The sequence below is a fragment of the Oenanthe melanoleuca genome, chromosome 2 (genome assembly GCF_029582105.1).
Source record: "Oenanthe melanoleuca isolate GR-GAL-2019-014 chromosome 2, OMel1.0, whole genome shotgun sequence".
Classification (NCBI taxonomy): Eukaryota; Metazoa; Chordata; class Aves; order Passeriformes; family Muscicapidae; genus Oenanthe; species Oenanthe melanoleuca.
In genome coordinates this window covers 128,124,382-128,137,758 of record NC_079335.1, presented here as the reverse complement: position 1 = coordinate 128,137,758, position 13,377 = coordinate 128,124,382, and the positions used below count along the sequence as shown (strand labels likewise).

The window sequence follows — 13,377 nt, the reverse complement described above, 5'->3', positions numbered from 1 at the left end:
TTACCTCACAGCTGGCCATGTGTCTGTATTTACACGTGTAGTTGTCATACTTTTAACACTGGAAAATACACTGAGAAATTTGTAATTCTATTTGCTGTTGCTGAGAAATACCTTCATCTTCTATCTTGATCTAGCTGACTTATTATCAGCTTCTTTCTCAAGGAATTTAGAATTCCCCAGTCTTTCTATCTGGCATGCAAGAACCTTCCTCTGTTACTTGTAGCTGTGGGAGAAGAATTCTTTATATGCAAGGTACCTGTTACCCTAGCAAGAGAAGAATTGAGGATCTTCAGCTTACAGCTTTAAATTAAGTTCACACCTTTTAAGTTAATTTCTTCCTCTCCTCAAATATGAAAGTAGACAAAAGAAATCCATCCTCTCTTGCTTTCCTGGAGAAATGAGAGCAGATAGGATAATATTTCCAGGAAGTTAAATGCCAGCTCAGTAGCTAACCACCTTTGCTCCAAATCCATAATGGGTGCAAACTTTTGGGAGGTCATTGGTCTCTCTTGGTTTAGAGGACTATGGCAGTGTTTACTTGAAAGGATGACTTGAAAGATTTTTCTACCTATCTGTCAGGATGCCAGGTCACATTCTGTGTTCTCCAAAAGCTGTTATAGGACCACTATGACTGAAGAGCACTTAAGTTCTGTCCTCACTATCTGGCCTTGCTTGAAGAAAAGATTTCTGTCTCACTCACTAGCAAAGGACATCCTTTCAGATACTAAGTGAACTAATTCCTGATTTGTCAGTGCTTTTTGTTTCTCTGAGCAATCAATCCCAAGAAACTTTCTTCAGCTCCATTAAAACAAATAAAATGCTTTTAAAAGGAAGCATATTTAACAAATGTTGGATATCTCTAGATACTCTAGACTGAATGTACTGCCTTTAGGTTTGCTGAGTGAGTCATCTGCTAGTACAAAAAAAAGGCAAGGTCTGGTTCAAACTTAAACCCGAAAGCGTGACAGCTTGGATGTCTCTTTGTTCTTTCAAATCTGGGAATTTAGATGGACATCCTCTGGTGGAAACTTTTGCAGAGGACAGAAAATACCAGTATATGAGCATCTCTACAGCTATAAAAAACATATTTATTGAGAAATAGAATGGGAATTTGATTCCAGTTTTTACCAATTCCATTAAGAGACTGGAAAAGGTCACACAGGCTGGTTCCTGTTAAGTTCAGGTAAGAACTTCACTGCACTGTTCTCTGTTCCTAGCACACAGAGACAGGCAGAAAGGCAGAGATATTATCAGTGACTGGAACAATGTGTGACAATTTTGAGCACTGCAGTGGGCAAGCAATAACACAGAGGATCTTAATCATTTTCGTCACCAAGCAAAAGATAAAGCTCCCTAGAGAACTCTCTCTCTAACTTGGAGAGCTCCCTTAAAGTTCCCTTAGGGAGCTAAGTCTGATGTATTCCAGATCCAGTCAAGTCTTTCTCCTCATCATTCTGCTGGTGAAATATAATTAACTCTGTAAGGGCTAAAAAGAAGGTCTTGTGAAAAAATTCTGTGTGCAGATCTCTAGATGAAATTTGCAGGCTATTTACAGCTATTTCAGCAGAAATTAGCTTTATTAGGCTTTTCCTAAGTCTAGTTTAGTACATATCAAGAAATATCTGTAAGAGATTAAACAAAATTAATGAGGAAGAGTTTCTCTGAGTTTGTGGCTGTGACAAGAAGATATGTAACAATTGAAATAAACTAACTACAGAAGACACAAAACCTCTTTTTTTGGTGACTTAATAAAAACAGAATCTTTTTCTGGGGTGTAACCTTAGTTAGCCTGACTTAGGTTCAGAACAAGTATAATTGCATGAGATTCAGTGGCATGTTTAATGCAAGAGTAGTGGAACTCATTTTATGTAATTTTAGTAATCTGAAAGTTACATGCCAAAGCTGGTTGCTAACTCTGTAGACAGGGGCAAGGCAGAAATGTATCTTCAGAGGATGAAACATCTTCTCTCTGTCTGATCTGGATGGGGAGAAGGGTCAAAGTTGGGCCTAGGGACTTGGGTGTGTGCAAACACACCAGCAATTCCAGTGCTGCAGTCCCTTTCGCTCCTCCTTGCTCCTTAATAAATCCTGCTTGCTTTGCCTGCACCTCCCTTCACTCAGTGAGCTCCTTGCAGAATGGAATGTTACACCAGCTCGTGGCCAGGGACAAGGGTGAGCCATCCTGTAGATTCACTGGGTGGAAAGATTTCATGGGAAACACTCCTACCAGAACATCTTCTGCTTACTATATTGGCCTTAAATACCCTTGCTATCAAACAAGACTTTTTATGGGCTGTGATTTTACCTTTTCTCTGTAAACATTTTTATGTCCTTTGAATAGTAACTTGCTAGTCTTGTTAAGAATCAGAAAAACTCCACTGAAAGCAACAGAATTTTTTCCTAAGTAGAAAAAGGTAGTTCCCAGAGAACTGTTTTGCATCCCCCCGTTAATGTCTAATTAGCTGCTATAATAATGTGTTCCCTATTTCACATTCAAACTTGGAGACAGTAGATAGTGTCCTAGGGCTTGGTTATCTTCCTTCCACTCATCTCAAAGCAGTTCCTTTTTACACAGCCCCTTTTAAAATTACAAGTTATACAACCATCACCATAAAAGACTGTAGAACATAATTAGTTTCCTAAAAAGGGCATAATCTGCTCTTAGTAAGTCTGCAATGTTGTTAACTAGGCTGAAATCTGCAGATTCAAACTGAGGATTAAAATGCAGTCAAATTAATCAGGATGAGATGATTGTGAACCGGGAACTGTTCAAGGGCCAGACCGAACCCCACTGTCATGAAAATTAGGGTAAAAGTCTCTAGAGAAGCATTGCAACCTCTTTTGCACATTCAGTTAATGTGAAAGTTTTCATATGCCAAAGAAATCAGAATAATGGTGACATACAACATTCCTCAACTGTGTTATAATCTAAATTAAGACATGATGGTTTGCAGAAGAAATCGTTTGTGCTCATTAAAGCCGAGAACACAGTATCATGATGTATTTTCTTCTTATAAATATGCTAATGCAAACCTGAGAAGGATTTTATTGGAAGCGATTGATTTATGCTAGGATGAAATAATTAACGTTTTTCATTGAAGTTATATGGGCCAACATATGTATTTTGTTGCCACAAAAGATCTGTCATGTATTGAGTGACTCCTTCCTCTTCCACTTAGTTTAACTGACAACAGCTGACCCTTTTGTCTCTTGACAGTTGTAACCTGTCACCTTAAAACCCAAACTCCCATAACAAATAATAGTTAAATGATGTGCAGTGATTAGACATGTTTGAATAAATAAAGCAGCCCAAATTTCCCAACCGGCCAACAAAGATAGAGACAGACATTGCGCAAAGGCCAAGAAGAATCACACACTTTTTTGGATTAACTTCAAAGTCTAGCTGTAAGTATGAGCCCTCTAGTAAAGCTGACTTTTGGATTCAGACTTGCTGATCAGGCAAATAATAGCCTTTTTCATCCAAAACAGAAACAACCTTACATGGTTTGTTACGTTGTGTTCTGATGGGGCTCCATTATGTCCCCATTTATAAATCATATTTCTGAGTCATCCAAGGGAGACCCGAGGGGATCTGCTCCAGTATTCTTTGAATGGATGGCTACTTTTTAATTAAGACTCATGAGTTGTCTTGTAAAGCATCTGTTTTGAAAATGCACTTCCAAGTGATGAACCTGAATAATCTGTCTGATTTGTGACAACCTTCAGGCTCCAAACTCTTTGGAACTTGCAACACTGTGGGATAAAGAACTCAGTGCATTCTTAGCTACTATTTCATCCTGTACTGAAAATCTCTCATAATGATACAAATCTTCTGGGAGAGCTAGGGGAGGCAGTAATGTAAAAAAAAACACAGAGGGTGTGTGAAGTCCCCAAGAAGTTTGACGTTTATTGTATTTTCTTTTAATTTTACTGAATATAATTGCATTGTTTCTCCCTTGATTTTTTTGACAGTTCCATATATGCAAATTTGGCACTCCTGATTGCATGAACTTTAATAGTTAGAAGGGAGAAAAATCTTGTTTTAATTAGAGAAAGGAAAAGCAAGAGAAGCACCAATGCATTTGGATGCTCTCTTGGTACCCAAAGTCATCATTTGAATGTTTCTGAATGTGCACTGATCCTGTTTCTTTTTAGATGCCTAAAAATGGACATATTAATGGTGATATGTGCTGCAGCGCTCATATCTTAACTGCCTGACCCCAGACTGGTAACCAAAACCTGAAACTAAATACCTAGGACTTTAGGAGGACTTGGTTTATTCCATACTAATTGCCAGAAGCAAGAGTTGGCAGTCCAATGATTAGAGAATTCAGGACTGAAAGGCAAAAATTCAATTCATACTCAAATTGAGAGGCCCCACATTCCTGCTTTATAAAATGATGGTGTTCCTTTCTACTGAAGCTGCACCAAGGATATAAAAAGAAATTGAGAGGTCTGGAAGGGTATAGAAAATGAGGAAGACCATAATGTAATACCTTGTTGATTTGGACCATCAACTACAAATTCTCCCAATCCTGGCATCCAGCTTTGCCTTCACTGCCTGGAACCTGGAGTTGTCACCACTGTTGGAGCGCATGTTCTAATGAGAAATTTTGCTGACAATCTCTGTATTTTATTACTGGTGAACTAAGAGCCTCTTTGGTGTGGTAGAAGTTCTCTAGGCCAGGTAATGCTTTTTTGTTAAGGATTCAGTTCAGCTACACAAAGGCCATTAGAGGAAGAAAGCAGATAACCTGTGCAGTGGGGCCACACAGACTGCAGCAGAGGTGTGTTGGCAGAGGCTTGGAGCTCAGAACAGAGATGGACTGGTGGAGGTGATATGAGACACATGAGAGATCCTCTTGCATAAAGTCATTTATTTGTTCCCCTCCTATTATCCTTACTATGGGAGTAATTGAAAGTAAGTGAAATATGACCCCAAGGAACAATAATTTCTATCCTCAGCATGCTCCAGCAAAGAACGTCTTTCTGTGTCCAGTGGAAAAGATCTCAGTCAAGGGAAGATTGCTTAGTATTTTCAAAGAATAATTCTGCAGCCAACCTAAATTCCCTGTGTGTGGATGGAGGTGGGGAAACAGAAAAATTACTGAGAGACATCTTGTTCCCTCATTCATTGCCATATACAAGCCATATATGGAAGTTCAAGTAGATTATTTTAATTCAGACTTTGAATTAAAAGTCAAAAATTTGATGCACTGCCCTTCAAGGCACATATAATAACAAAAGGAGGAAGTCATCAACAAAATTTTCAGTTGCATCAAAAAACTGTTGTTATTTGAAAAAACAAAATAAGTAAAACCCAAAGCTTTGGTTGTGGCCAAAAATGCTGTACTGGATTTGATTGTTTATGTGGAATGAAGACTAGGAAGAAAGAGACATTTGCATGGGGCTGAACTAACTGGAGGTCTTTTGGGTGTGGGCTAGTTTTGTTTTCATTCATTTTTATTTAAAATATTTTCAGTATTAACAAGAGCAGGACATGAGAGTCTTCCTAGATGTGCTACAGTATAGCTAATGTTAGGTATATGAAGGAATAAACATCTTAGATTGATAATCATTATAATCTGTATATTGGAGTCTTCTGGAACCACAACAAAATTGCTGCCTCTATTATAACTTAAAATAATCTGTTAAAATTAATGTAAAAAATATGTGAAATGTAAGAATATAATGATAAAGAGAAGGACGTGTTGATTTTCAGAGTATTGTCTTTGGTCACAACTTTATTTGGGTGGACATATCCTCTTTCTACAAATAGCAGAAATACTTTTTGACCCTGTGCACAGAGTCACACGTACATTTTAAAACAAATTATTAAGAAGAAGTAGTTGTACGAGCTCTACTCTCAGCATTTACGTAAGCTACTCTATTGGCAGCAGTTCAGGTTTTGGGAGGCATTGGTCAAAGAAAGCAAGCTAATGAATTCCCAAAGCATATATTTAAAAGGTATTGCTTACCCTCCTCTCTTTAAAGTGTGCCAGACTCCAGCAGACACGAAGGGAAACAAATTTTAATCAAGCAGTGCCAATATTGTAACAGCAGTGAACTCCATGTGCAAAAGTCGTAAGTTCTTGGGGTGAAAATACCACCACAGCATGTAGCTTGCCATAGGTGAAATATGTGCATTTCAGCTAGGGAGACTTCACTGGGCTATATTTAAGCAGAAAATAAAGGATTTCCGAGAGCCTGAACAATTTTTCATAGAGGCAATGGAGGGGGCCTCTCTGGGGGGGGCCTCTCTCCAGAAGCTGAACTCTTCAAACCTGCAGAACAGCAATGATGTGCCAGTCTTTAAGCTGCTAAAGATTTTGTTCCTGCTACACTCAGTCTCGCTCCCTGGGATCTAGATTTGTCCTGCGTTTCAGAATGTTCTCTGACCAGGATGCCCAATGCCTTAGAGATGCTTTGGGGAGTCAGCAGGTCTGTGCTTGAGCTTCCTGCAGAAAGCACCAGCATTCCACTGGAGCCTGGAGAACTGTCTATCAAATTGTCAAAGATTTCCCATCATTTCTCACATTATTTTGGTCTCAATTGTACATAGGAAAACTGCACTGAATATTTATTGGGAAGACTTTCCTTCATTTCTGCCTGCTTTTTTGTCTTGCAAGTTTTAAAGAAAACAAAGGCTTCAATTCAAGAATCTATTTGTAAAACAAAAGCATGTAGAGGGAGAGAAGCTTTAATAAATATATCATCAGGATCTGCCACCCAGGCAACACGGGATGTCCATGTTTTGTCTGCTTCCCAGAATATTGCAAACTACTGTCTCAGCAAAGAGCACAAGATCAGGTTCTGCTTGTTCTAACACAAGGGGAACCACAAAGGCCAGTGTAGTTAGGGCTGGACTCTCTACTGTCGGTCATTAAGCACTGACACAAATACCAGATTCTTTCTTCTCCTTCCTCTGAGCTATGACTAAGTCCTCAGCTTGAATTTCAAACCACAAGTCCTGCAGCTTCCAGTAAATACTGAATATTTAAACATACGCTATTTTAAAAAAATTATATGGTAAAGAAATGCTGTTTCTTACAACTGGCTTGAGAATTATAGAAAAGGCTGTAGGAAAGACAGCTGCTTGTATCTCAAAGGTGTTGTACAAGTAAGAATTTTGCTTGCAACCAGTGTTGACCACAGTCATTGTTTTCAAGTCCTTTGCAACAAACACATAACTCTGTAAATGCAGGAAAATACTCTCTAGTCTCCATTCCTGTATTCCAGCATTTCCAGGAGCCTAATCATGGGTTGAGGCGAGTTGATAGCTGTGGTCACAACCCAAGCTTATTAACCCTAACCAAGCATTAATCCACAGGAAGTACCCTCCTCTGATGTTCTTGTTGCTGGTATAAGCTGAAAATTAAATAAACCCTTTTTAGGAGGTGAAAGACTTTCTTTTTCCATTAGTGCTATATTTCCTTTATAGGAGGCTTCAAGAGAGTTAATGCCTATACTGTACCTTAGCCAATCCAGCTGAATGTCTAGTGTCTACTTCTTCAAGAATGCTCTCTCTATTACAGATTATGTTTATAAATCATATAATCATATCCAGAATCCTGCTTAATATGAATTGCCTAGATTGAAAATGTAAGGCTTTTTTCAGGCTTTTTTTCTGAATGCACAGCCACAGAAACGTGCTGAGATTTTGTGCGAGTAGGAATCTAGTGCTGAAGAATAAAATATGAAGAATGTCTTGAGTCTGGAAATGGACAATAATTAATGTGATAAGGAAAAGTTATTTTTCTGAAAAATCACCTCATAGATGATCAGCATCATGAAAGTGTATAAAACTACTTATTTATCACGTCTTAATTTTTCATTTCAGACACTACTGATGGAAATAGATAGATATTGATAGTTCCCTTTCATTTGATGGTCTCTGTGTTAAGCAGCTGATTTGACTATCCCTGTGTAGTTGCTTGAGACAGATTTTTTAGTATTGCTCTTTCCTAAGCATAAGGAGAGGTTTTCTGATAATAACCATTCAGCTGCTCTCAATATTTTAAAAGAACAAAATTATGGCATAGCCAAATGAGTTCCAGAAGGCAATAAATGTGCTGGCTTTTTATCGCCCTCACATATTTGCAAAGAAAATTAGTTTTTTAAAAGGAGACTGAATGGATAAGAACAACCAGAACTTCAAATACCCTGGAGCTCAGGAGAATACCCTTTACAGGGATTTGTTTGGAAGAAGTCCATAGGAGATGATCTTGGAAAGAAGAGAAGTCCAGAAGAACTACTGATTCTCCAGGATCATCATCCTTTAAGCTTGAGAACTGTCCATCCTGACAAATGGAGTTTTACCATCTTGGTACAACTCAGACATACAAAGATGTGATAGGTTAAAGGTTGAACTCAATCATCTTGGAGGTCTTTTCCAATCTTTACAATAATGTGATTCTGTGAAACATAAAAGAGGTGGAAGCAGAGTCAGTTGACCCAGTGCAGGGATTGGATAAGGAATGTAGAGTGTGTCTGAGAATGCAGGGAGAGTTGGGGAAGTAGGAGCTCACCAGCACCTGAGCCTAGCAAGGGACTTAAAGGGCATTAAGGAGGCTTCTATAAGTATATCAGCAGCCAAAAGAAGACTAAGGAAAATATGGGTCTTCTGCTGAATGAGACATAGAAAAGGCTGAGTTACCCAATGCCTGCATCACTTTTGTCTTTACTGGGAAAATCTGCATACAGTAATCCAAGGTCTCTGCAAGAAGAGAGGAAACTTGCAACTATCAACTGTTTATCTTCAGTGAAGCTATCAGGATAGGGGAGCATTTAAACAAATTGAACATACAAAAGTCCAAGGAACTTGATGGAATACTCACACAAGTCCTGAGGGAGGAGCAATGGGAATGTGAGACCTTTCTCAATTATCTTTGAAAGTTCATGGTGACTGGGGAGAGTTCCTGAAAACTGCAAGAAAGCAAATGGTAATAACACCTATCTTCAAGGAGGATTCAGAGAGCTATAGGTCAGTCAGCCTTATTTCAATCCTTGAGAAGGTGTAGAGAAAAAACCATGGAAGCCATTTGCAAACATCTCAAGGACAGGAAAGTGATTGGAAGCTGTCAGCATGGATTTATAAAAGGGTTATTATGCTTACCAATCTGATAGCCTGATAATTTGCAGATGGTATGAAGTGGAAGGAGTGGTTAAAATACCAGTTGTTTGTACTGCCCTTCAGAAGAACCTCAACAGGCTGAAGAAGGGAATTGACAGGAATTTCATAAAGTGGGACAAATGGAAGTTCAAAGTGCTGTACCACAAGATGAAAAATCCTGTGCACCAGTACATAGGATTATTCCAAACAACCAACTGGAAGTCAGTGTTTCAGCAAAGGTTCTTGGAGTGGGATGCAAAGTTGAACACGAGCCCACTGTGTGTGCCCTTGCAGAAAAGAAAGTCAACAACCTCTCTGGCTGCATTAGGAAGAGCGTTGCCAGCAGGCCAAGGGAATTGTTTCTTCCTCTGTACTCAGCACCGATGAAACAGATCTAGAATTCAGTCCTGGGCTCCCTGAGACAAGCGAGTCATGGACATACTGGAGCAAGTCCAGCTTAAAGCCACAATGATGGTTAAGGGCTTGGAGCATGCAGTATACCAGGAGAGGCTGAGAGAGTCTGGAGAAGAGAAAGCTCAGGAGGGATCTCATCAGCATGTGTAAATATTTGATTGGAGGGGGTAAAGAACATACTGGAGGGTCTTCTCAATATCAATAAACAGGGAAGAAGCACAAATTGAAATACAGGAAATTCTGTTTAAACATAAAAAGGTCCCCCTTTTTACTTGGAGGGTAGTAAAAAACTGGGATAGGTTGCTTCTTGAGATTGTGGAGTTTCTTTGAGATATTCAAACCCTAACTGGACATTGTCCTGAGCATACTGCTCTAGTTGATACTACTGTGCCTGTGCTTGGAGCAAACATATTCCAAATATGCTCTCCAACCCCAGCGGTTCTGTGAAAACTTTTATTTGGGTCATGGTCATACAAATGTATCCAGGTTGGCTCCCAGGCTTATATTATGCTTATTTCAAGTAATTTTCACAAACAAACTTTTCTCCATCAGTGAAGGAAAGCAGTAGTAGCCCAAATTATCAAGGGATCTTCCTACCGCAGTCTTTGCTCAACAAAACAGCTGAAAGAGGAAAAGCAGTTCTTTAGAGGTTTTATGCCTTTGATGCAACAGGAAACTACAAGGAAAAACTGAGGAAAAGATGTTGAACAATCACACAGGAAACAAATCTTGTCAATGGAGGAGAACTCCTAAATGTGTGAGAAATGGAAGGAGAAGGTTTTGCAGAAGGGGATTTAGGAAGTAACAAATATGTTCCAAATATGCTGGACTGAAAGAAGCTGGTGAAAAAAGGAATGACTGCTTTACTTTACACTACTCTGTCTTTCTGTAAATCATCACCCAAATATTGTGTTGAAATCTTATAATCATATTTCATAAAGGATTAAGACAGGTAGCAAAACCAGGATGATAATAATTGATGATGATGATGATGATGATGATGATGATGATGATGATAATAATATAACAGTTATAACTCCTAGCCCTCTGGATTCCATTGACCATATTGGCACTTAACAATCTAATGCTTCTCAGAGAATATTGAAGCACTTTCAAAGGAGATCCTTATCACTACCCCAGATTTACATGGGAAGGATGCAACAAGATGAGTTGTATGTAGTGTCATGCAGAAAATCAATTGCACATCTTATCTGTACATCGGGTTTGTTGAAAAGCTTAATGACAGCTATATAAATGTTTTACTAGGTAGGCAGTTAAACAATGGCTGCTGTACATTCCTATCCCATTGACACGACTTAGTAAAGAAGCAAGGTGAGTAGGATTTTTGAGCTCTACTGCAATAGGAAATCAATCACATTCTAAGTATAGCTTAAATGTAGATGACTCTGCCTTGGCAGGGGAGTTGGACAAGCTGATCTCCAGAGGGCTCTTCCAACTCAAACGATTCTGTGATTCTGTATAAATGAAGTTTAAAGATGGTTGTTCCTTCTGCTGTTTGGTGGGAAGGCACAGCCATTTCTTTGATGTTATCAGAAAGTTCTACCAACCAGGTCTCAATATAGGCCTGTAAATGCTCTCAATATACTCATGTTGGTTGTTGAGCTTGGTCAGCAGAGGTGAGGGTTTAAAACATAGACACCCCATAAACTTCGCCCATGCTTTTCACTCACCTGTTTCAGAGAAAAATATGAGAAACAATTGTATGTATCTTTCTGCATATCTAACCCTTCTTCCCCTCTGAACATGTGGCCTTTGTATTTATTGCAGCTTTATGCTCTATTTAGCTCATGGACACATACAGGTCCTCGATATTCCTGCCTCTTCACTTAAAAAAACCATCTTTGACTTATGAAATCAGTGCTCTGAAGTTTTTTTGTCTGCTTATCTTTCATAATGTTTCAAAGTATAAACATGGGTTTTAATAATTTCTTTTTTTCTATCATTTCAGAGAAAGAATGAATTCTATAGTCTTTCTTCCAATGTTTCCTTTGAAGTTAAGAGCATGCCATATAAAGTGCAACCAGCAAAGCTCCCTGAGGGAAGCATAGCAGTAAGTAACTGAAAATTATATCTTTGTGTGAAGTACATGTATTTGGTCACTCTGATCACAGCTGTGAAAGTTCTTATAGATGAAAATATTGAGATTGGTCTTTCCTGTGTTTCTAGTGTAAATTCCTGAAGTAATACCTAAAGGAAATAACTTCATTGCTTTCTGTGGAAGTTGATGATATATGATTCTAGCTACATTTTAAAATAATTTCATGCTGAACTAGTGTTCAGACTGCTTTATTGCAGTTAGGGTGGATTTTTCACCCAAAAGAAAACAGAACTGTGAAAGCAAGTATCTAGTTACTTTGTTTTGGGTAAAAAATAAAAATCTGGAGGAAATTTTTATGCAAAATCCAGAATCACGTTTCTGTCAGATTTAGAGATCTCACGCTTCTCCCAGTCAGCAGTTTTCTCACACAAGGTTGTGTATTGTCTACAGCAACTTCTCTCTTATCTGTATTAAGCTTCTTAGATACCCTGATTTTCAGGAATGTCTGTCTGCCTTTCTATGATTTCCACCACACAGCATATCAAGTGCAAGATACAAATTTACTTGGTAATCCTTACAGAAGTGATAGACAGATGCTAAAATATTTGCTTTATTTGCAGACCAAGATTTGTATGGCTCTGGAGTACTATATGAAAAATTAATTTTGGAGGCATAAGTTTGATTTGTTTGCTGGTACTGGATGATTGGGTCTGGAGAGCCCTTTCAAGTAATTTGCTTCTTATGTTTAATAATATGGTTATTATTATATGGTTATAATATGGTTAATACCATGGTTAAAATTCACTCTATTTTGTCATTACTGATAGAAATAAGTAAAGTATGAAGACAAAAATTGATTCTAGTAGAAGAGTAATCTGAAATTTTAAGGCTTAATGTTTTCATCGTTATAAAGATTCATCAGTTACAGTCCTTCTTTTAAAAGATAAGCTCAGTTCAAACTTTGCCAAGTTGAATAGTGGTGGAAATAAATATCAGTCTGTTGAGATGTAGTAGTAGGTGCAGAATACTTTATTAGGAAACCAACAGAATAATACACTTAAGAGCTTACTTTGAGTATATTTTAGAGGATGCAGGCTATATAGTTTTGTTTTGTAGATGCATGGATTGCATGGTTGATTGATACCTGCTGTGGGAAGACACAAGGTAAAATCTTGGTTCTGTGTGCACAGTGACTCCAACCTCCATCATCAGCAGAACCATGATTTCACTAGAGACGATTGGTGCTTAATGCAGTATCCATCCAGAAGGGTTCAAAGGCACCAAGCTGACAGATACACTCAGGCTCTTTTTATTTTCTTGCAGCATGTGTTCCATACCAGAAACACATGTGCAGAGTTCTGTTGATAGTGGGGCCTTCATCTGGACTGGAGTGCTTTACCCCAGGTGATAGCCTGCTGTTCTCAAAAAGTGTCAGATGATCTACCAAATCATCAGATAAGCATTTCATTCTCTTAACCCAGCCAGTATAATGCTTGTTATTTACAGCAGATGATTTACAGCAAAATGCCTGTAATAGCAACTGTAAAATATTGAAAAATGATAACGCTTTTATGTAGTTTCATATCTGGACATGGCAGTGGACGCTTGCCAGCTCTACAGCTTGATGTGTTATATGCACCAGTTCTTTGATGTTCCACTTGCAAGAAGAAATATTTCCTTGAAGTTGGGCAAAGCTTAATATTTTTGCTCTTTCTGAAAAAGATCACTAGTTGTGTTTTAAAAGCTTCCAAAGATTCATTTCAAGGTTTATGGTTTTTCTTCAGACAATGAA

General features: G+C 38.3%; 1 protein-coding gene across 1 annotated transcript in view; it reads left to right on the top strand.

Moving 5' to 3' along the window:
- The window catches only part of ITGA8 (integrin subunit alpha 8), a 107,920-nt gene that overhangs the window by 81,689 nt on the left and 12,854 nt on the right, over window positions 1–13,377 (top strand). Inside the window, exon 28 of the mRNA XM_056485092.1 lies at window positions 11,496–11,597. Coding sequence (XP_056341067.1) covers window positions 11,496–11,597 — 102 coding nt within the window. The remainder of the gene's footprint in view (window positions 1–11,495; window positions 11,598–13,377) is intronic.